The 20,205-nt window shown below is 46.0% G+C and overlaps 1 protein-coding gene and 1 long non-coding RNA gene across 2 annotated transcripts; both read right to left on the bottom strand.

Moving 5' to 3' along the window:
* Nucleotides 1-949: 949 nt before the first annotated feature.
* On the bottom strand, nucleotides 950-5,145 carry IER3IP1 (immediate early response 3 interacting protein 1). Its single transcript, XM_005490115.3, has 3 exons — nucleotides 4,927-5,145; nucleotides 3,315-3,416; nucleotides 950-2,466 (listed from the first exon to the last, which is right to left on the bottom strand). Exons 1-3 carry the CDS (start codon nucleotides 5,015-5,017, stop codon nucleotides 2,411-2,413), a joined length of 249 nt encoding a protein of 82 aa, XP_005490172.1. The 5' UTR covers nucleotides 5,018-5,145; the 3' UTR covers nucleotides 950-2,410.
* A 5,893-nt stretch (nucleotides 5,146-11,038) lies between these two features.
* Nucleotides 11,039-14,906, bottom strand: LOC102066256 (uncharacterized). The gene is made up of 4 exons (XR_012578231.1): nucleotides 14,787-14,906; nucleotides 13,889-13,944; nucleotides 13,059-13,155; nucleotides 11,039-11,767 (listed from the first exon to the last, which is right to left on the bottom strand). It is a non-coding gene; the product is annotated as an uncharacterized LOC102066256 (long non-coding RNA).
* Between the last annotated feature and the right edge of the window lie 5,299 nt (nucleotides 14,907-20,205).

Genomic DNA, 20,205 nt, shown 5'->3' with positions numbered 1-20,205 from the left:
TACTATGTCCATATGTGAATATGTTTTTATACCTATATTTATAATTCCACATTTGTATCAGTTTATATATTTTGCAACATGAATTTTAACCTACAAACGCATTAATTTCATATATAGTTTTACAAGCTATTACTAGGATGCATAGACACGTATTAACTTTATGTTGCACGTTCCTTGTTTTTTGCAGTTTCAGCTGCGGCGCTGTTCTAGAGCTGATGGAAGCCATGCGAGGGGACAGCAGCAGTGTGGTTATTCCCTGGCTGTCCCTGCACTCTCTGCTCATTCCCTGCACACCTGATCCTCAGATGCTGCCCCACTTTGAATCCCAACTTTTCACCTGTCAGGTGAAGCTCGTCCCAGTTTTGCCTCCAGTGCGGGATTTCCGCTGCTCCCTGTGTGCCTGCAGTGCCTCTGGAAGCACAGCAAGGAGAACATCACTTTTCACCCCTGTTATTTTAAAGCTGCTGCTTGCAGTCTTTAGTACTGGCCTGTATTTCAGTAAGAACGAATTAAGTCTGGATGCAGAAATGGGGTTACACTGCTTTTCTTTCCAAAAAAATTTCATAGGAATACATAACGTTCCACACACCAAAGAGAGATCTGTGAGAACAGCTGAGCCTCAAGGCTGTACCCTTGTCACCTCTGACTGACACAAAGATCATCACAGAGAAATTACTTCTAACAGATCCACAGGTTTTAAAATACAGGGATCCTGAAGATCCTGTTCTGCCTCGGGACAGCATTGCTACGTCTCATTGGGTTTGCTACATAAACCAAAATACAGCTCCACAGCAGAGATGGTATTGCCACATGCCACAGGGATGAGGAAAAAGTTACACATTTCTTAAAAGAGCAGTAACCCTGGTATCTGGAACAGGATAGAACAGAGTTTTGAGACATCCCCACTGTACACAGACAGAGAGAGAGAGACAGTTGGGAAAGAGAGTGCTTAACTTGGAAATTCAGGATTTATTTACAAAAATCACAAGAAAAAAGGAAACAACATAAACCTCTCCTCCTGGATGTACTTTACTCTGCAAAAACCTGTGACTGAAGATCACATTAAATGCATTTACATGTTTTACAGATTCTTCTTCATATACAACAGCATATGCTTTAGTCATCAAGACATTGGGAGAAAAGATGATTGGCTAAGCTGCTTTAAAATAATGAAACTGCCAGGTTTCCCTTGGCCTCCCCTCTTTAATTTAGTCAAGCACTTTAGCAGAAGCACAGATGAAGGATTCTAACTTCTCTATAAAGATACATGAGAATCACCTCTTCAGACCTATCTCAGCAATCTTAATTGAGACAAGACCGGTAGGAAAGCAATTAGGAGCATTCACTTCCACAGAACTGCAAAGTCACACACACAGTTGCACTTTCAAAGCTGTTAATTCAACAAATCATGATGATGACAATGATGGAGGGCAGGGGAAGGAGCAGTAACAGAAGAGGCTGCAGATTCGGGGTTTTCCCAAAGAAATACGTTTGCAAAGCACAGGGTATTCACCTCCCATGGTATTCCCCTCCCACATTTCCCAGGAAGCTCAGAATACAAACGGTTCCCCACTTTGACCACAGTGATCACCACGCAGAGTTTAATACATATTTTAAAAAGTATAATAACAATTCTTGACAGAAAAGTAACAAATACTAATCACTAATATCCCCAAAGTTAACACAGAGTTACTCAGCTTTAGGTACAGCTTTTTTTTTTTTCTTAATTTTTAAATTGTTTTTCCTTGAATTTTGCACTGCAATTGCACCCATTTTCTACTGACTTTACCATCAGTATGAAATACTGATCTGAAGACAAAAATCCCCAATCAAAGCAGAAAAATCCAGCTTTCAATGCTAACCTGAATCAGGACTTTACCCAGCTGATTTTATCTCCCTCTATATCACAGCTGGACTTCAAACCTTTACAACAAGTATTCTTTATGACATGCTGTCAGAGCCTAATTCGTGTTCTCTTAAACAGTTCCATGGTAGTAACTGAAATGGAAACAAACACATTGTTGTTTTTCTCAATTCAATAACAAATTGGAGAGCGTACTGAAGGAAATTCATCCCTGAGTAACAAAGCATTTAAAAGCTGCATCCCATTGCCAGTCACTGCAACATCCTATGACATTTACTCTAATAATTAATCAACACTATGAACAGGCAGCAACAGAACTGGTCACAGTCCAATGTGTTTGCAGCGTTGTTGCATTGATCCCGTGATCCTGCTTAATGAAACTGCAAGGGAACATTAGGAAATGGGATAAATAGAAATAGTGTCTTTTATTATTTTAAGTTGAATGTCAGATTGACAGCTAAACTGTGCTGGATCCCAGGGAACTCAGAGCAGTGGTGGTCAGCAACTGGCTTCTTTGGATGTCCAAAGGGTTTCCACGGGGTGTTTTCAGCCAAACAGCAGGAGGAGAACGATTGTGATGGAGTTCAGGGCTATTAGTGGCACTAAAGAGGGAGAAAAACGTGAAATTAATAGTGAAAATTTTGCTTTCCACATCACAAAATGACAGAGCTTCATATAACGTTGAGAGAAGGAGCAGAACCAGTCAAAATTTTAGAAATACATTTCATTTTCCTATGTAAAGTAGGAGCCAGTGGAAGGAGACAGGTCCAAGGACATTAGTAGAAAGCAACAGCAGAAGTATTTTTTCCACAGCATGTTTTAACTTTAACCCAGAGCCTTTAGTTCTAACTTCAACACAAGTAACTCTTTCTCCAAATGTAAGTAAACAATCTAAAATTCAGCTTATGTCCTTGGCTTTGCTGTGCTTTAGAATAAACGTTTTGGGTTTTACTCAGTGATAGGCAAGACAGGTTAAGATTTGTTACTCCCTCTCTACCATCATCTACAAAATGAATTTTTGGTGTCCTTCGTAATGAAGAACTATCAGTAACTTGCAAATTGAGTCTATCTTTCTCCCCATCTTCTGAGGCATGTAAGCCTCGCTTGCCTTTCAGAAACCCCAGAATTACATTTCCCTCACAGGTACTTGCCATAAAGTTGGATTTAGACAAAGTGACTGACACTAATTGCACACTTTGGTTGATCACCAAACTTCCTCCCAGCTGCCAAACCCCAAGGGGAGGCAAAAGCTCAGCAGGAGAAACATAAGCCAGAGCCAGGGAGTGTTTTTGCATTTTTACCAGAATTAGGGCACTTTAGGTGAGGCCTGCACCCTCTCACAGAGAGTCCAGGCCTGGATGAAGTATAGATTAGTGCAGAAACAAGACATTACAGATTGTAATAATAATCATCATTATCATAATGATAATAGTAAATATTGTGCCCTTACCTCTCATAACAGTTCGTATTGATCGAATGAGGTTTGTCAGCTGTGCTTTAATTCCTGGTTCCTCTCCAAATCCTCCAATCCCTTGATCGCTTCCCCAGCCAACTGGGTCACATAAAAACAGACACACACTTTAGGAAAAAAACCCCAAAACCACATAACAAACGCTGCAATTTTAGCGAGCAATCTATCCTCAATGTAGTTTATGCTAACACAGATAGACAGCCCAATTAGCCTCATTTCACAAGCATATTTTTATACAGTAAGCTGAAACTGTTAAACCTCACTTTAAGCGATGGCAAATCCAGGTTTCTGTAAAGAAAACCCTTTTTAATACACCACTGTTCCCTGTGTCCCCAGACTAACAGGTGAGTTCATCTGGGCTTAAAAAATAAAACAGCTGTCAAAATAAACCCTAAACCAACTGCACCCTGTTCACAGTACTGAGAACAAAATAGCAAATAACTGCTAGGTGTGAAGTGGTGATGCTTCAGCACTGAAAAAGGGGCCACACGAGAGAAGAACGGCCAGCACAAATTCAAAAATCGAGGTGATGATTTTTCCAACTGCTGTAAAAAAAAAAAAGCTAGAACTTTTGAGGAAAAAAAAATTGGGGAATTTTTCTGAGTGTAGCAGAAGTCCTGAAGTTTTACGATGCCCAGACACAGCATGATGGGACCAGGGATGTGTCCAGGGATTTTTAAAACCTGCTGGCTGCAGCCCTTACCATTTTGGGAAGGAGCAGCTCTCAATACACCAAGCTCCACTGCCCAAGCTGTGCATTTCTTTCTCCAAAGGCCACTTTTAAGTGATTTTTGTTCTCCCTTTCTCATCTCCCTGGCACCAAACCGAGGGTGGTGGGTGAGTCCTCTTCCTGACCAGCCTTGCCAGCTGCTGCTTCCCACTGGGATGAGCCTGGAACTATATTCCCAAATCCCACGAGGCTGACAAGTGGCTTCACCCATCCCACTAGTCCCCACATCTCCCGTTTTTAACTCCAGCTGCTCGTCAGGAGAGCCAAAGAAAAGCCCAAACCCACACCGAGCAGATCCCTTGAAACAAATCCAGCAGGGGAAAGGGATGCCCTTCTGCACTCCCGCCAACAATCCTGGCTCAGCCTGACGTGGAGAAGTCAGGATTCTCCACACGAATGAACTCGGAAACCGTGGATCATTGGCCTTTTTTTTCCCCCCACGGCTTTGCAGATTTTTGTCGGTGGATTTCCTCTCTTTTGCAGGGCTTTGGCTTCTTTTGAAGGGCAAGGATGCCCAGCCCTGGGAATCCCACGGACAAAGAGTCGCCATCTCATCAAGAACCGGGCACGGCAAGAAAAAGGAAACCTTTGTACGACACCAACCACTCCGAGGCGCGGCACGAAGGGCCGCGAAACAGTTAAAAATGAACAGGAAAAAAGAACACTTATAGGGAAAAAAAAAAAAAAAAAAAAAGGAGAGACAAAGGTACGAGGAAAGCGGCTGGGAATTCATCCCCAAAGCCCAAACCCACCCCGATTCCCAAAGCCCTCCCCCGTGCGCTGCTGCTCCCGGCAGGGAGCGGCGGCGGGGCCGCGGCCACCGCGGCCACCCCCCCAGGCCGGGCGGCCCTCCCGGCTCACCGTGGCGGAGGAAGCGCTCCTCGTGCAGCACGGCCACGGCATTGACGATGAGGAGCGAGGCCTGCAGCAGCGAGTAGAGCGTGAACGCCATGGCCCGGCGGGGCGGAGCGGGGCGGCCCCGGGAGCGGCACCGGCAGCGGCAGCGGCAGCGGGAGCGGCGCCCGAGAGAGACGTGGCGGGATTGGGGGCGGGGCCTCGCTCACGGCCGGGAGGGGCGGAGCCTGAGGGCGGAACCTCACTCAAGGGCTGTGACGGGGCGTGGCCTCTCGGCGGCTGCGGCGCGTTTGGAGTGCAGGGAGGGGGCGTGGCTTTATGAGGCGGGACAAATATGGGGCGTGGCTTGATGAGCCCGGCCCAATGGGGCGTGGTATGGTTTGTGGAGGCGTGGCCTCCTGGCAGATCCGTGCCCGCCCTACGGGGCGTGGTCTGGAGGGGGGCGTGGCCGTCGGCTCCAGCAGCCGCGCTCGAGTCCGGGCTCGCCCGCGGATCCCTCGGGACCCCGAACCCCTCGGAGCCCCTCGGGTCCGGCCGAACCCGCGGACCTCGCAGAGCCCCGTGGATCCCTCGGCGCCCCGGAGATTCCTTGCAGCCTCTTGAGTCCGCTGGATCTATGGATCCCTCTGGTCAATGGATCACTTGGGTGCCTGTGGATCCCTCGAGTCCGTGGATCTCTCGGAACCCCGTGGGTCCCATGGAGCCCCTTGGGCCCATTGGATCCGTGGATCCCTCGCGCCCATGGATCCTTTGGAGCCCCGTGGAGCCCTCGAGTCCGTGGACCCCTCAGAACCCCGCGGGTCCCTCGGAGCTCCTTGGGTCTGTCGGGACCGTGGATCCCTCGGGTTCATGGATGCCTCGGAGCCCTGTGGTTCCATCAGAACCCCTTGGGTCCGTTGGATCCGTGAATGCCTTCAGTCCATGGATCCCTTGGAACCCCGTGGATCCCTTGGGTCCATTGGTCGTTCAGAGACCTCTGGATCCCTTGGGTCCATTGATCTGTCAGAGCCTCTTGGGTTCATTGGGTCCATGGATCCCTCGTGTCCATGGAGCCCGTGGAGCCCTGTGGATCCCTCGGGGCCATGCATCCCTCGCCTCCACATGGGTTCCTCGGAGCCCCTTGGGTCCATCGGATCCGTGGATCCCTCGGGTCCATGGATCCCTCGGAGCCCCGTGGTTTTCTCAGGTCCGTGGGTCCTTCGGAGCGCCGTGGATTTCCCAGGTCCGTGGATCTCTCGGAGCCCCATGGTCCTCACAGCGCAGGCTGTGACGTGGGAAGCTCCGCTCGCCGTGCAGCAAGTGGCCTTTGGATTGGAGCGGGAGTAAGGCTCATCCTCCTCCTCCTCCTCCTCCTCCGTCGGTGACGTGGTAACGTGGTGTCTGCTGGCAGCAGGGAGACACTGCCCGGCGTGGGGCAGCCCCGTGGCCATCCCTCATCAGCAACCCAACACAAGTAGAAATTAATAAAAAAACATAAACACTGCACATGCAAAAATACATGAGTTTATAATTATATTTATCCTTATGGACAGCGGGGTTTTTCCGTGTGTTTTCTCAGCACATTGGTTTTCCTCCTGTCCTGACTGAGGTTTCTTGCAGGAAGTCAGCCCAGATCCCAGATGCTGTTTATCCAGCACATAATCCAAAGCACACTCCGAAAGAAAACAATTACCTTTTATAGCGGATTGATCACTGCTTTTCCAGTCAAATTACAAAATAACCACAACCGGAGCTCAGGGATACTGTATCCCTGTTATATCTCCTGTAGTTACACACTTATCCCTGTACTGTAGTTACACAGTTATCCCAGCGTAGTTATTGATGCACAAATAGACATTTTTTCCCCTTTGCCTCTTTCAGTCCCATTGGCTGAAGGGGGTGATTTGCATAACCCTCCCTGATTTTATTTCCCCATAATCTCACAGTACACAAGCCCCTTAACTCGGATGGTTGGTGCTTTTATGACTCAATCAGGGCACAGTCATTTGCACGATCCCTTTGTGGTGTTGGTTATTGGAGCCCTCTGCTGCAATGGAGGCGACAGCTTTGTGCTCAGTGTGGTGGGCTGCAGAGACCCCATCTCAATTCCCTGCCCTGCCACATACTTCTGACACAGTCTGGAGAAATTATTCACTATCTGTCAATACTGTGTCCCCATGCTCTGTGTGAAGATCAGCAGCAAGTGATGACCTGATACTTCAATTAATCAATTGTCATGAGTATGTAATCAATAGATGCTCAGACACCACGTGAATCAGCTGAGAAGAAACCCACACCTCAGCTTCTTCTTGTGTTCATCTTTCCTTCCCAAAACACCCACTCTGGTACAGTCAGTGTCACAATATTGTACATCTTAATAGTCACTACTATTAAATAACATCACATTTTAATACTGGAATAAAGCACCCCGCCACCAGAACCACAATTTACAATTTACTCCCAAAATTACTGCTATTGTACAATTGAGATAGAGAATCAAGGATGTTCATCAGAGTTCTGTCATCTGGTCAAAAGTATCATTTCAGCCTCAAAAAGGAATATAGTCTCAATTCAGGGTAATGACTAGAACATCTCTTGCAGTTGCAGTGAGCTCAATATTTTTGAAGCCTGTACTGAAGTGTTTACTTACATGAAAACTCATTGTTTTTCCCAGATGCTTTGGTTCTGAAAACTCTCTTGTGTGTGATTAACTTCATAAACCAGCGGTTAGAGGGAACACTTGAGTGTAGTGGCACATGTGAGCACACACTTGCAGGCTCAGGAGCTCCAGCACAGCTTCTCTATTTCTCATCTAGGTTTTAAAATTTGCTATAACTGCAAAACTCCTAATCCCCACCATTTTAACATTTTGAAATGGAACCATTTCTAATTGCCTGGTTCCCACTCCCCCTTTCTGCCCCAAATTTGCAGGGCTTTATAATTCAAATAACCTTTTTTCATCTGTAAATAACAAAACAAAAAATTAAAAAACTTTTCTTGAATGATTATATCAAACTCCATAAAGGCAGGGAAAGTCAATATTGGCCTGAAAAATTTAATCCAAAAGGTCACTACAAATTTTTAAGAAGTTCTGAGTGGTGACATGTGATAATCTCACAAACAGAGCTGTCTTTTGTCCTCAGACATAACTTAGAGCATTCTGGCAGTGATTCTATAATTAAATACAGATGAATATGGGGCTCACTAACACAGATATCTTATAATCACCATGATCAAGTAGCATTTCCTGGGCTACCTCCTTACGGTACACAAGCTATAAATAAATAAATGCTAACCTCAGTGAAGAGCTAATGTTTAGAGTTATGGCCCTGAAAAAAAAACCCGAGGTTTTTGCAATAAGTACACAAGTTATGGCTTAGTATTTTTACCCATAATTAAGATATATTTCGAAAGCGCAGCTGCCATCAAGCTGACATAAACTTGACATGATTTTCCCCTTAATGAAATCCATCATGGCAACTTAGCAACCACAGGAGCCTTATCTCTGAATCATGTTACGTGGTTGAAGAAAAACCAGATAAAGTTGCTTGCATTAGAAGGAAAGGGGCTTTTTTTTTTTTGTTTCATTAAGGTGTCGTGTTTCAGTACAGTAAATTCCCCTGGTGTCATCTGCAGGGTCCATTCAATCACCATAAAGGAGAGTTTTAAACCACCTTACAGATGTCAAAGGATTAAACTTCAGGCTGGTGAAGTATTGTGAAGGCACTGGTGTTTTTCACTCTCCGTTTCTTGTCCAATATTTTCAGGCAGAGCACATCTGCCCAGGTCTCACTGTCCTCTACACTTAATGAGAACCCAGCTTGTTGCATGGGAGATTTTGGGGTTAACTGAGTTTAATCCTGATGAGAAAATACCAGGACAAAGGAAAACCTGTTATCACTTCAGGTCATATACCCTTCACCTCACTCGCCACCACCATCTTCTGACTTTATTTTCTGAACTGGCTTTAACCATTTCCTCCTTTGGAAACTGTACATACCCAGATACACATCAGTGAGAAAATTTTGGGGGCCCAGAAAAGTCTGGAAATTGGGCCCAGTGATACCAAGAACTGAAAAAAATGCATTTTGTTGGTGGCTGTTTTTTTACTGACTCCTACCATGAGTAACTTCATTAACTGAAATACTTTGCGTAGGTGAAAAAAATTAGGTTCTGTGTCTTGGCCAGGTGCTATAAATAAATCAATAGCTAAATTTCACAGTTAGACTAAAGCCTTTGTCATCCCTCACTCATCACAGCTATAGCACTGTCGAAGGGCTATAAAGTTAATGGTGCATCCGACTGATGCAACACGTCCGTGGTAAGCACAAATTGAGTGACTGGTTTAATATCCAGATGGGTTTTTTTTAAAAAAAGCACCAAAGCTGGGAATGCAGTAAGATTTTGTACATGTGGGAGAATGTGTGTCTGGTCCTCACCTGTCAGCAGCTGTGCACAGAAAAGATCCTTTCTTTATCTGTGACTCATGGGTTACCTCTGCCCTTGCTTGTTTGAGAACAGCCATCCCTCCAAAAACACAGCCTGACAGCCTTCCTGGGATTTGAGAGGACATTAATAGGGCTTCATGCACAAAAGGGCTGCCTGGGGATTGAGGAACAAGATGGAAAACCATACACAACTCTGGATTTACACCTAAATTTATCGATGCTGTTTCCCTAAGTTACCTGACTCGGTAACCATAACAGCCTTTAAGTGTCATTTGTTGCCTGGTTCTCTCTCTCTCACAGACACAGAAACAGACACACACACATGCTGTTCCTTATCTTGCCACCACCAAGAGTACAGAATGGCCATAGAATCAGGGAATGGTTTAGCTGGAGGGGAGCTTAAAGATCAACTCTGTGGCACGACATTGTTTCATTGTTATTGGCACTGTTTGTCCTGCTTTTGCACTGGAATACACCAGTCCAGACCCAAATCCTGTCATGCTCGGTGCCATGCAGATATTTTTCAGAGGCAGGCATAGGGATTTTCCAATCCATGTCTGAGATGGAAGACAGTGGATATCTGAAGCAGGCCAATGTGGGGAGAGGGGCAGCAAGGAAACAAATGGATTTTTTTCAGGGAATTACAAGTCTGTGCTTAGCCCTGCCTCACTGCTGACAGACGGGCAGGATTTTCAGGCATTTTCAGCAGAGAGTCTTAGGGAGGGATTTAGAGGATGGGGAAACAGCTCCATGAATTTTGAAAGGTGGGGGATTTAGTCTCTGTGCAGTGAGCAGCATGAAGAAAAGGCAGGGGAATTAAAGAGAGCGAAGAGCAGGGTGTCTGAAGCTGCTGCTGCAGCAGAGGACAGGCAGGAGCAGCTCACTACGTGGAAAGAGGGAGGGAGACCCAGGGAGCACAAACTCCTGCAGGCACAGAGTTGGTGTTTGCCACCAGGGACCTGCATGGGTTTGTTTTCCTGTTGGACCAGGGAAAATGGTGCCAGTGGAAACATTCTGAGTGGGACTACAGCCAACATCAAAGGACCAGGGATGGCTGGCATGTGCCCACAGCTTTGGAGTCTGGCCTGGCTTCCACCTCTGCTAACAGAAAAGTCACTCAAAGAGCCCTTCTGGGGACAAGCATGAGGAGCTGCAGTGGTGGCTGAAGTCTGATCCCGTTTGTGGCACAGATTTTCCCTCAGGGTTATGAAATGTGGATTTGGTGAGGCAGCCCCACCTGCCTGTGCTTGCCCCAAGTCTCTCTTTTGAGAGGTGTCATGTAGAGGAGGTGACACGAGGATTTTGGTGTCCTGGTGTGTCCCGGTGGGGCCAGGCCTTCCACCAGCACCTTCCCCAGGGGACGGTGGCCCCATCCAAGCCTGGAGAAGGAGGAATCTCACTCCTTTGCAGCTCCCCTTTGCAGCCCAGGGGCTCCCAAAGGCAGCTAGCAAAGGGCATGAAGCTGGAACAGGCTGGCCAGATCCAGGGATCACACTGATCCCCCTTGGAGCCAGATTCCAGCCCAGCCTGATCCCTGGAGCCACCCCCTGAATGAGGAGGACAGCCGGGCGAGCTGGTGTCACACCAGACGTCATCAGTGCCCCCAAAGCACTCAGCTTAGAGATGAATAGATGGTCTCTCTCTCCAGGCTGTAAGAGTGGGTGGGTGAAAACCAAATCACAGCCCTGAGGCTCTGGAGGCTGCATCCTGTCCAATAATGCCAGCGTTAACAGGCTGGAGTCATGCAGATAATAGGGAGCCATGTGTGCACAAGGTTAGGTCTCAGCATAAGGCCTGGGATTCTAAATGAGTCAGAGGCATTGGGAAATCTTTGTAAAAATAACCAGAATTCCCCCTCCTGTGTTATTTCCCCATGACTCACCCCACAGAAAAAAGGCAATATGAAAAAGACGTAAATCTCTGCAGTAAATTTTTAACACAACAGCGTCACAGAGAAAAGGTACATGTATCTGTGCTTTTTCTCCACTTCCATTAAAAACTCAATTTTCCTGCATTTTCTAATACTTTTGTGGTATGAGTTCACAGTCCAGCACTTTGGTGGAGAAAATGGAGTGCAGCATGTCAGTCCATCCTCTCAGCTAGCACACATCCCCTGAGTCCTTTATCCCCTTTTCTCTCCAGAAGGAAGCTGCAAATGGAAGAAGCTGCGGGCTGTCATTGTTCTGGTGCTGAATTGGGGGATGCTGTCAAAGGAGGAGCATCAGAAATGGAATTTGTCTCTTCAGAGATGGCAGACTGTGGCTGGGCACGCATTTTGCTTGTAAGAAGTGTAATTTATGCACATTGGGCCAGTCAAATCCACTGTTGAAATCCTGTCAGAGCTGCAGTTTGCCACTGTAACTTTTTCCACCACCACAGGTGTGCTGAGGTCTTTGGAGGAATAATTTGATGTGCAACGCCTGGCACAACAGAAATGGAGGAAATACAAATAACTGGGTGTCTGATCAGCATGAGGAGCTGTTGGTATCTTGAAGCCAAGTCAGTTAGTAACAGAATGTAATTGATGGCAGCACAGAACTGATAGCTGGGGCAGAGCTGATTTAATTAATCATGGAGGTGACATATTCCTTTTTTCCTTAATCTCCTGCCCTTTACAAAACCACATCCTGTGACCTCGTCGCCCTGCTTCATTTGGCTAGATGTATTCAAACTAAAATGGAACAAATTTTTTTCCTCAAAGAGACTCCTCAAAACATATGATTTACCCTCTCTTTATAGAAACAGATGCCACTAGGAAATTGCCTCTTTTAGTGAGTTCAGATGATTGAAAACAATGAGAATTTTGGCATTAGTGAGGAATCAGGGGTTTGGGTGTCTTGATTCTCCTCTATAAAATTTAAATGCATGTCTATAAAATTACACCTATATATGTATAAATCTATATATCTATACATGGAGGTATGCAGATACAGATATAGGTATGGATATAGATGAAGGCATAGATATAGATACAGATATAGATATATCTATATATCTATATATAGATATATATATACACACACAGGTATAGATATAGATACATAGACATATATATACATACACACACACATAGGTATAGATATAGATACAGATATATAGACATATTTATATATACACATACAGGTATAGATACAGATATAGATATAGACATATATCTATATATAGATATATATATACACACACATAGGTATAGAAATAGATAGATATATAGATAGATATAGATATAGACATAGACATAGACATATATATATACACACACATAGGTGTAGATATAGATACAGATATAGATAGATAGATAGATAGATAGATAGATAGATAGATAGATAGATAGATAGACAGAGATAGATAGATAGATAGATAGATAGATAGATAGATAGATAGATAGATAGATAGATATACACATAGGTATAGATATAGGTACAAATATAGATATAGACATATATATATATCTGGAGGTGGGGAGAATTTGGACCAGATATAAAGCAAACCCAATGTCATTGCCCCAAATTGCTATTACCAAGCACCCACCCTGGTGATTCTCCAGCCACTGCTCTCCCATCCAGCTCTAGGCTGAGGAAGGAGCCTGGGAAGACCCCAGGAAGCCCCACTAGGGCTTGGCAGGCTGATGATGACTCTTGGCTGGAGCAGGGATTCATCCCTGCACACATTCCCATGGCAAGCCTGGTTTCCCTCTCCTGCCCTGACACTCACCTCCGGAGAACACTTACTGCCATGCTGATGGCAACCAGCAGCAGGAGGCCTCCACTGAGAGACACCATGACAATGGCATAGGTGGAGGGTGGTGAGCCTTGAAGAGAAACCACAGGTGAGTTTTGCCAACAAACAGCTTCAGGGAACGCAGCCTTCCATGAAATTACAGGTTGCTACAGGCTGAAAATACTGACAGTCCTGCTCAAACCATGAGGGGAAGGGGGCGACCAGCTCTGTGTTAAAGGGGTGTTTCTGGAACCAGTTTTTCTTCAAAAATCTCACAGCTCCGTTAAATGACTTGTGTGTCATAACTTGTGTGTCTTCGTCTATCAAAGAGCAAAGCAAAACTGCTTTTCAGGACTGAGACTGAAAGGCAGCCCTGTGGATTTCTGGGTGGGAAAGTCTGCCCTGCACTGTTAGACCAAAAGGCATTTCACATATTATCCACCCATTTATATTAAAGCAGGATCCTGAACCTTACTGCCTGTCTAGCCAGCATTTTCCATCAACTTCTACCCTTTTCAATGTTTCCATCCTTTTTTTACTCTTCTGTATAATTCCAGACTTAAAGAAATGAACAGTGGCTTGCATCCCTGCCTCCAAGGCTCCCACTCTTTTCTGCTGCAGCTCCTCCCTTCAGCTCCACCATTCTTCCCACCCTAAACCCCAAGAGAATCATGTCTAACGTGTGTCTGATTCATCCACTGCTTTTGAGCCCACTCAACACCCTGGATCCGTAACCTGACGGACTTGGTAACACACTCAGCAGTGTCACCACGCTGCAAAACTGATTTTAAATGCTGATGGAAACAAACAGGAGAGTAAAACACCTTCTTCCTGGACGACCACAGAGTTGTACAAGTCTTCGTCACCAGCATGGGCCATCCTGAAAAATTAGGCAAAGAGACAATCAGATCCCAGCCTAATGTTCAAAACCAGCACATTTAGTTCATATTCCTTTATTACACCTGAGTGTTTCACTGTCTCTAATGTGAATTATCTTTAACTGGAGATTAAAGTGCGGGGATAGATCCAAAAGACAGAAGTTAATCCAACTCAAAACCCTGAATGCTTCTGTTAAGGCTTCCACAGTCTTGAGTTTGACTTAATTTTTCTCCATGGCTTCCAATCTTTATAGATTCCCAGAAACCCAGAATGGTTTGGGTTGCAAGGGACCTTAAAGCCCATCCAGCCATGGGCAGGGACACCTCCCACTGACCCAGGGTGCTCCAAGCCCCATCCAGCCTGGCCTGGGACAATGCCAGGGATGGAATTTTGGCATGGACAAACAACCCAACAACACCAACAACACGCTCTGACATATCTATATGATACTTTTATCTAATCCTGGTCAGTTTGTCCCAGGACACAGAGCCTTTTCTTTTACTGGCTCCAGAAACTGTGGCTAAGTGATCTGCCCAGGCTTTGCCTCTTGTCCATCAGTGCATGTGAGTAAAACGAAATGTCAGCCCAGAATCTGCTCCAGATGTTGTGTGAAATTTCCCCTGGAGAAATTCTCCCTCTCCCCAGGGAGAGCTGTGCTGAGTGTTACTGAGAATGGAAAATCAACTTGCTTACTAGAGAGTCCTCCAACCCCCCAAGACACCAAATCTTTTTGTCCCATCTGTAAGATGTCCTAAGGAAAACCTCAGTGTCACCCTTGTGCTTAAAAATACACCAAGGAAATTAGAATATAAAGCAGAATTAGATTACAAATTTGTGGATTACCTTGTGACTGCTGAAGATCCTTGTGTCAGCATCACACTGCTCAAACCTCGCCTGAAAGTAAAGCTGGTCCGAAGGGTTTCAAACTAATTGCTCACTTCATTTGCCTCTGTTGATTGCTTCCTTCTCTCTGTGGCTTTTATAGGGCAGGGTAATCTCTTCCCGTGTTTAGACAATCAATAAGAGTGTGGAGGTAGATCAAACAGAGGGCTTTACTCACACATCCTTTGGATAAGCAATTATTTTCCACAGCCTTTCTGGTGGAGCAGGAGGCTCCACCCAGGGGGCCTGACAGGGCTCCCACAGGGCAGGGGACCCCTCTGATGTGCATGAACCCCTCCAGCAAAGCCATCCCTGTGGGCTGTCCTGGATGGCTTGAGCCCCGGCCCAGGGGGCTCAGAGACCTTGGCACAGAGCCCAAGACATCTGTGACTTTGATTTTGACCCATGGAAAAAGAAATTACCAACCTTTATATGAAGAATTACAAGTCAAGAGAGTTTGAGTAGAATGATAGTGAATTTATCACAGGGTGGAAAAATAGATTTTTTGGGTTTTTAGAATGGGGGGTTCAGGAGGCAAACTGGAGGAATCTGGGCCTGTCCAGCCTTTCTCCTTCTTCTTCTTGGCCTCCATCTTCTGCTGTGATGCTGGCACTTTTGGTGTTGGTTTAAGGTAGAAACTCACTGTCTATCATAGGTGATAGGTATTGGGAAGTTATGGTAAATATTATACACGTAGTTTTTAGTATAAAAAGATAACACCACTTTCTGAGGTGGGCAGAGTGCCTCAACCCGGCCTGCCAGACCGACCTTGGTGGGGGAGAGGAGAGGAGAGGAGAGCGAGAGGACAGAGGAGAGGAGAGGAGAGGAGAGGAGAGGAGAGGAGAGGAGAGGAGAGGAGAGGAGGAGGAGAGGAGAGGAGAGGAGAGTGAGGAGAGCGAGAGGAGAGGAGAGGAGAGGAGAGGAGAGGAGAGGAGAGGAGAGGAGAGGAGAGGAGAGGAGAGGAGAGGAGAGGAGAGGAGGAGGAGAGGAGAGGAGAGGAAGAGAGAGGAGAGGAGAGGAGAGGAGAGAGGAGGAGGAATGGAGAGGAGAGGAGAGGAGAGGAGAGGAGAGGAGAGGGAGAGGAGAGGAGAGAGAGGAGAGAGAAGAGAAGAGGAAGAGGAGAGAGAGAAGAGAAGAGAAGATGAGAGAGAAGAGAAGAGAAGAGAAGAGAAGAGAAGAGAAGAGAAGAGAAGAGAAGAGAAGAGAAGAGAAGAGAAATAGAGAAGAGAAGAGAAGAGAAGAAGAGAAGAGAAGAGAAGAGAAGAGAAGAGAAGAGAAGAGAAGAGCTCTGACTCCTTCGACCACCGGACTGGGAAAAGAGACTTCTAACGCATCTCGGTGTCACTCTGACCAGCAGAATTCCCAAGACCTCCCCATGCCTCAGTTAGGGAGGCACACCTGCCCAGCTCTGGGCCTCACTGTGCCCTGCAGGAGCCCCATTCCCTGTGCCAGGCTGGGGCTGAGCTGGCAGCTCCCCCGAGTTATCTCCGCAGAGGCTGCGGCTGCCTCTGCTCTGTGGGCACAGAAGGAGTGGTGCTCCAGGGCGGAGACCCTTCCTTCGTTAATGCAGGCACAAAGAAAACATTAATGAAATCCGTATTGGCAGGTATTTCAAAACAATGGAGACAGACTGGCTTTTCTGCTGTGCCTAGATAAACAGGTGCACAGCAAGTCCAGCTCCTCTCACGTCACGGTAACAAACAGGAGCCAAGCACCTCTCCGAGTCCCCTGGAGATTGTTTGGAAGGGTTTCAGGCATCCACAGTCTGGAGAATTCTAAAGAATTCACCATCAACTAAAAGTCTATTTGACCACAACTGTGAATTTTCCTCTGTGGCTCAAGAAAACAGCGAATTAACAACATTAAATGGATTTTACAGAGAGGTGAACAGCAAAGAACAGGCTTGCAGACATATGCAGATATTTTTTCTGTTTAAGCCACAAATCCACTCTGTATTTTGTGTCATCCAGAGAGGAGGACGCTTGCTCTGTATGAACCTTCTCTCCCTCCTGCAGGGAATCACCGGACTTGTGTTTGGCTTGGAGCCTGAACAAGCCACACAAGAGCTCCTGAACAGGGAGGACTTTGTATTCAGGCAGGTGCCAGCACTTTCCTTCTTTATCAAGCAAAGGGAAAGATCAAATCAGAGCTGAGATTGCTTTGTGGAACCCATTTGTGATTTTTGAGTCTGATCCAAAGGTCACTGAAATTAATGGGAATCTCTGCTGATTTCTCTGGTATCCAGACCAGTGTTTCTAAAGAAAAAGCTGCTAAATACACAGCAGACCTCACCCTTGAAAACCTCTGACCATCTGCATGGTGGATCCACATGTCTTGTGCGTGCCCAGTGTGAAGATGTGGTGGGAGCAACTGGTATGTGTTCTTCTCTTGGGAATAGAAATTCACTTTTATTGAATTTTCAGAGACAATAAGGAAAAAAAAAAAAACAATGGATGCCATCAATATTCCCAAACTGAATAGTCTTATTTTTTAAAAAAATAACATGTGAATAAATATTCCTCTTTTTTCTTTTTATCCTGGTGTCACCTCACCCCAAGCTCAGCTTTGTGGCGAAGCTTGAGATCGCAGTGTGGGGAGCTGTGGTGGAGGAGGAACACCTTATCCCACGTGGCTTGGGTGCAGTTCCAGCCCTGAGAGCTGCCAGCACAGATAACAGCAGCCCCAGGGAGAGCAGGAGAGGCAGCCAAGTGTGCACAAGGCCACAGAGGCACACACCACAGGTCGCCAGCATGAGAGCTGGGAGCAAGGACAGAGCTCCTCTGCACCACTGCAGGTCTTTTACTGCTCTGGGATTTAGCAGTGAATACTTGGCTGCCACTCTGGGGATCAAAAACTTCACGTATGAGGGTGTGCATCAAGGATAACATTACTGTAATGAAGAAAAAAGCCCTCTCAAAATTGAACCAGATAATCCAAGGCAGCTGGGTAAAACAGTGTCAAAATGCATTTAGAATTATAGAATCACAGAATCATATGGGTTGGAAGGGACCTTAAAGCCCATCTTGTTCCAGCCCCCTGCCATGATCATCTAAGTATAAACTCCATGGACAAACCTCCTGGAGGAAAGAAAAGCTACAGGTGATACGAAAACAGAGGAATGTCCTCTGAAAAGCTCTCCCAAGAGCTTTTCTGAGCAGAGTGATTCTGCTTTAAAAGCCAGCAGGGTGAAAGTTTTTATCATAGAGGCTCAGAGAAAACACTTCACTTTTTTTTTGTTAATTCCTCGGTGATACACTCTGAAAAACACAGTTTTTCTGAAGAGGAGCTATTTTTTGTACAATTTTTTGGTATAAATCTTTTGTAAATTTTTTTGTATAAATTGCAAAATTTATACCAAATTTTGGCACAGTTGCCTCAAGGTTTTACACCACATAAAAATTATGGAATAGGAAAAATAACCCCGAGGAAATCTGAACTCTAAAAGGCACTGGGATTTACTTAATCAGTGTTACAAAAGAAAAGGTGTAGCAATTTTTTTTTGCTATTAATAAGCAAGGCCTTATCCTGCTTGCCATACCCAGCTCAGACAAAACTTCTTGATCTTTACTCTAACACCTTGAAGAAACCTATTCTGTCAGAGATACCTTTTTTAATAACCATCAAGGTATTTATTCCAAGGTATTTATTCATCAATGTGATCAATCTCAAAAGCAGGAAATGGTCAGATGTGCTGTCTGCTTCAGAAAACTTGTTAATGACTCACAAGGCCAGGCTGGACGTGGCTGGGAGCAGCATAAACCAGTAGAAAATGTCTTTGCTTATGGCAGGGGGTGGAACTGGATGAGCTTTAAGATCCCTTCCAACCCAAACCAGTCCAGAATTGTGCAGATTGCACCTTCCATTTTACAGCGAGCCAGCAAAAGGCAGAAAGGGTCTTTGACAGAGATGGCTTGAAGGCACATAAAATGTTGGCCCTGAGAGAAGCCCTGTTCCCGTTTCCTGGAATAAGGAAAAGCACATGTATTCATGCTTGTGCTTGGTGCACTTCTTCACCAACAAAAACAGCTGTGCTAAAGGATCTCAGAAGCCAACAATGCCAGCCCTGGGTCCTGGAGAAGCACCAGCACACCTGGAGCACAAAGCCCACCTGGGAGGTGTTGTGGGCAGCTCATGGACACACAGCTGTGGAGTAACAAGCAATACTCTCATTCCACTTGGAATTTCAACCCACAGCTCAGTGTGCAGTGGGTTTTGCCATGCTCAGGGGATTTGGTGTCCAGAAGGCCAAAACTGTGGGGCTGCTGCTCCCCTTTGCATCTGATAGCAGCTGTGCAGGCGATGTTTGGTCTCTTACGCAGGTTTCCGCAAGGTGTTGACGAGCTGCACGTCACCCGTTAGAAAAGCTGAGTGTTTGCTTTCCACACCAACACGTCATTCGTGTTGTGCTAAGGGCAGCAGCAGGGCTGCTCTGTGTGTGAGCAAATTAACAGTGGCTGGGACAGTCCCCACGGGGCCCTGGGGAGCTGCGGCCACATCCATGGCACTGCCACCTTCCAGCTCGGGCTGGCCACATCCAAAGTGCCACCAAAATTTTATGTGACCCCCCCCAGCCACGCTGGGATGGGCTCCAACACAGCCCTGCCAAGGCACTGCAGAGAGGCAGCTGAGTGCAAGTCAGTTTGTGCAGACACTGGGTGTGTGTGCTGCAGATACAACCATACCAGCTCCCGGGACAATCTTCCAGTGTCCTTTTTGTTTTGAACTTTTATTTGTGGTGGAAAGGTTGAGTTGGTGAAACACAACAGTGTTTAATGGGATCCTTTTCACTTTGATGTGTACAAGCTTTGCCACAAGAGGAAAGCAAACAAAAAGCAACTGGTGACTAGGATCTTTCATGGATATTTATCAAAGTGATTTGTTTAGGTGGAGGCCTTCCTTTATTTGTTTTCTAGAATCACGTTCTTGACCTTTATCAGCATGAGGAATTATTTTTTAATTCAAAACACCTCATTTATGCTTAGTTCTGAGATATATGTTCCATCACAGCCTTTGCCATTGTGGTCTGTGAATCAGCTACCAGCCAGGCAAATGGTGCTTCCATTTCCTGATGGGCATGAATAACCAAGTGGAAATTGGACATTTCCAGTCTGAGTGCTCAGTTTGAAGTGCATTTGTAGCCTGTTAATTCGTGTGAGCCGTGCATTTAATGCACAGCTGCACAACTGCGCCAGCACACACAGCTGGGCTCTGGAAAAGCCCTGGGGAACACGACAGCCTGAGCTGGGAGCAGAAAGCAAATAAATCTGCTTTGGGTGCTTTGTGTCTGCTCCTGGGCCTGGTTCTCAAATGGTGAGGGACAGCCAGGGCTGCTCTGCACGCCTGACCACATCCAGGAGCTCTGGCACTCAGAAGCCATTAG

Source organism: Zonotrichia albicollis, chromosome Z, assembly GCF_047830755.1.
Source record: "Zonotrichia albicollis isolate bZonAlb1 chromosome Z, bZonAlb1.hap1, whole genome shotgun sequence".
Taxonomy (NCBI): domain Eukaryota; kingdom Metazoa; phylum Chordata; class Aves; order Passeriformes; family Passerellidae; genus Zonotrichia; species Zonotrichia albicollis.
Note: the sequence above shows the minus strand (reverse complement) of the source record. Positions and strands in the feature narration are given on the sequence as shown.

Excerpts from the sequence above, each read along its gene's own strand:
- IER3IP1 (XM_005490115.3), bottom strand. The coding sequence starts at position 5,017 with ATGGCGTTCACGCTCTACTCGCTGCTGCAGGCCTCGCTCCTCATCGTC. Across the intron at positions 3,417-4,926 it reads GGAGCGCTTCCTCCGCCACG|TTGGCTGGGGAAGCGATCAA; the intron begins GTGAGCCGGGAG and ends TATGTGACCCAG. Across the intron at positions 2,467-3,314 it reads AATACGAACTGTTATGAGAG|TGCCACTAATAGCCCTGAAC; the intron begins GTAAGGGCACAA and ends CTCCCTCTTTAG.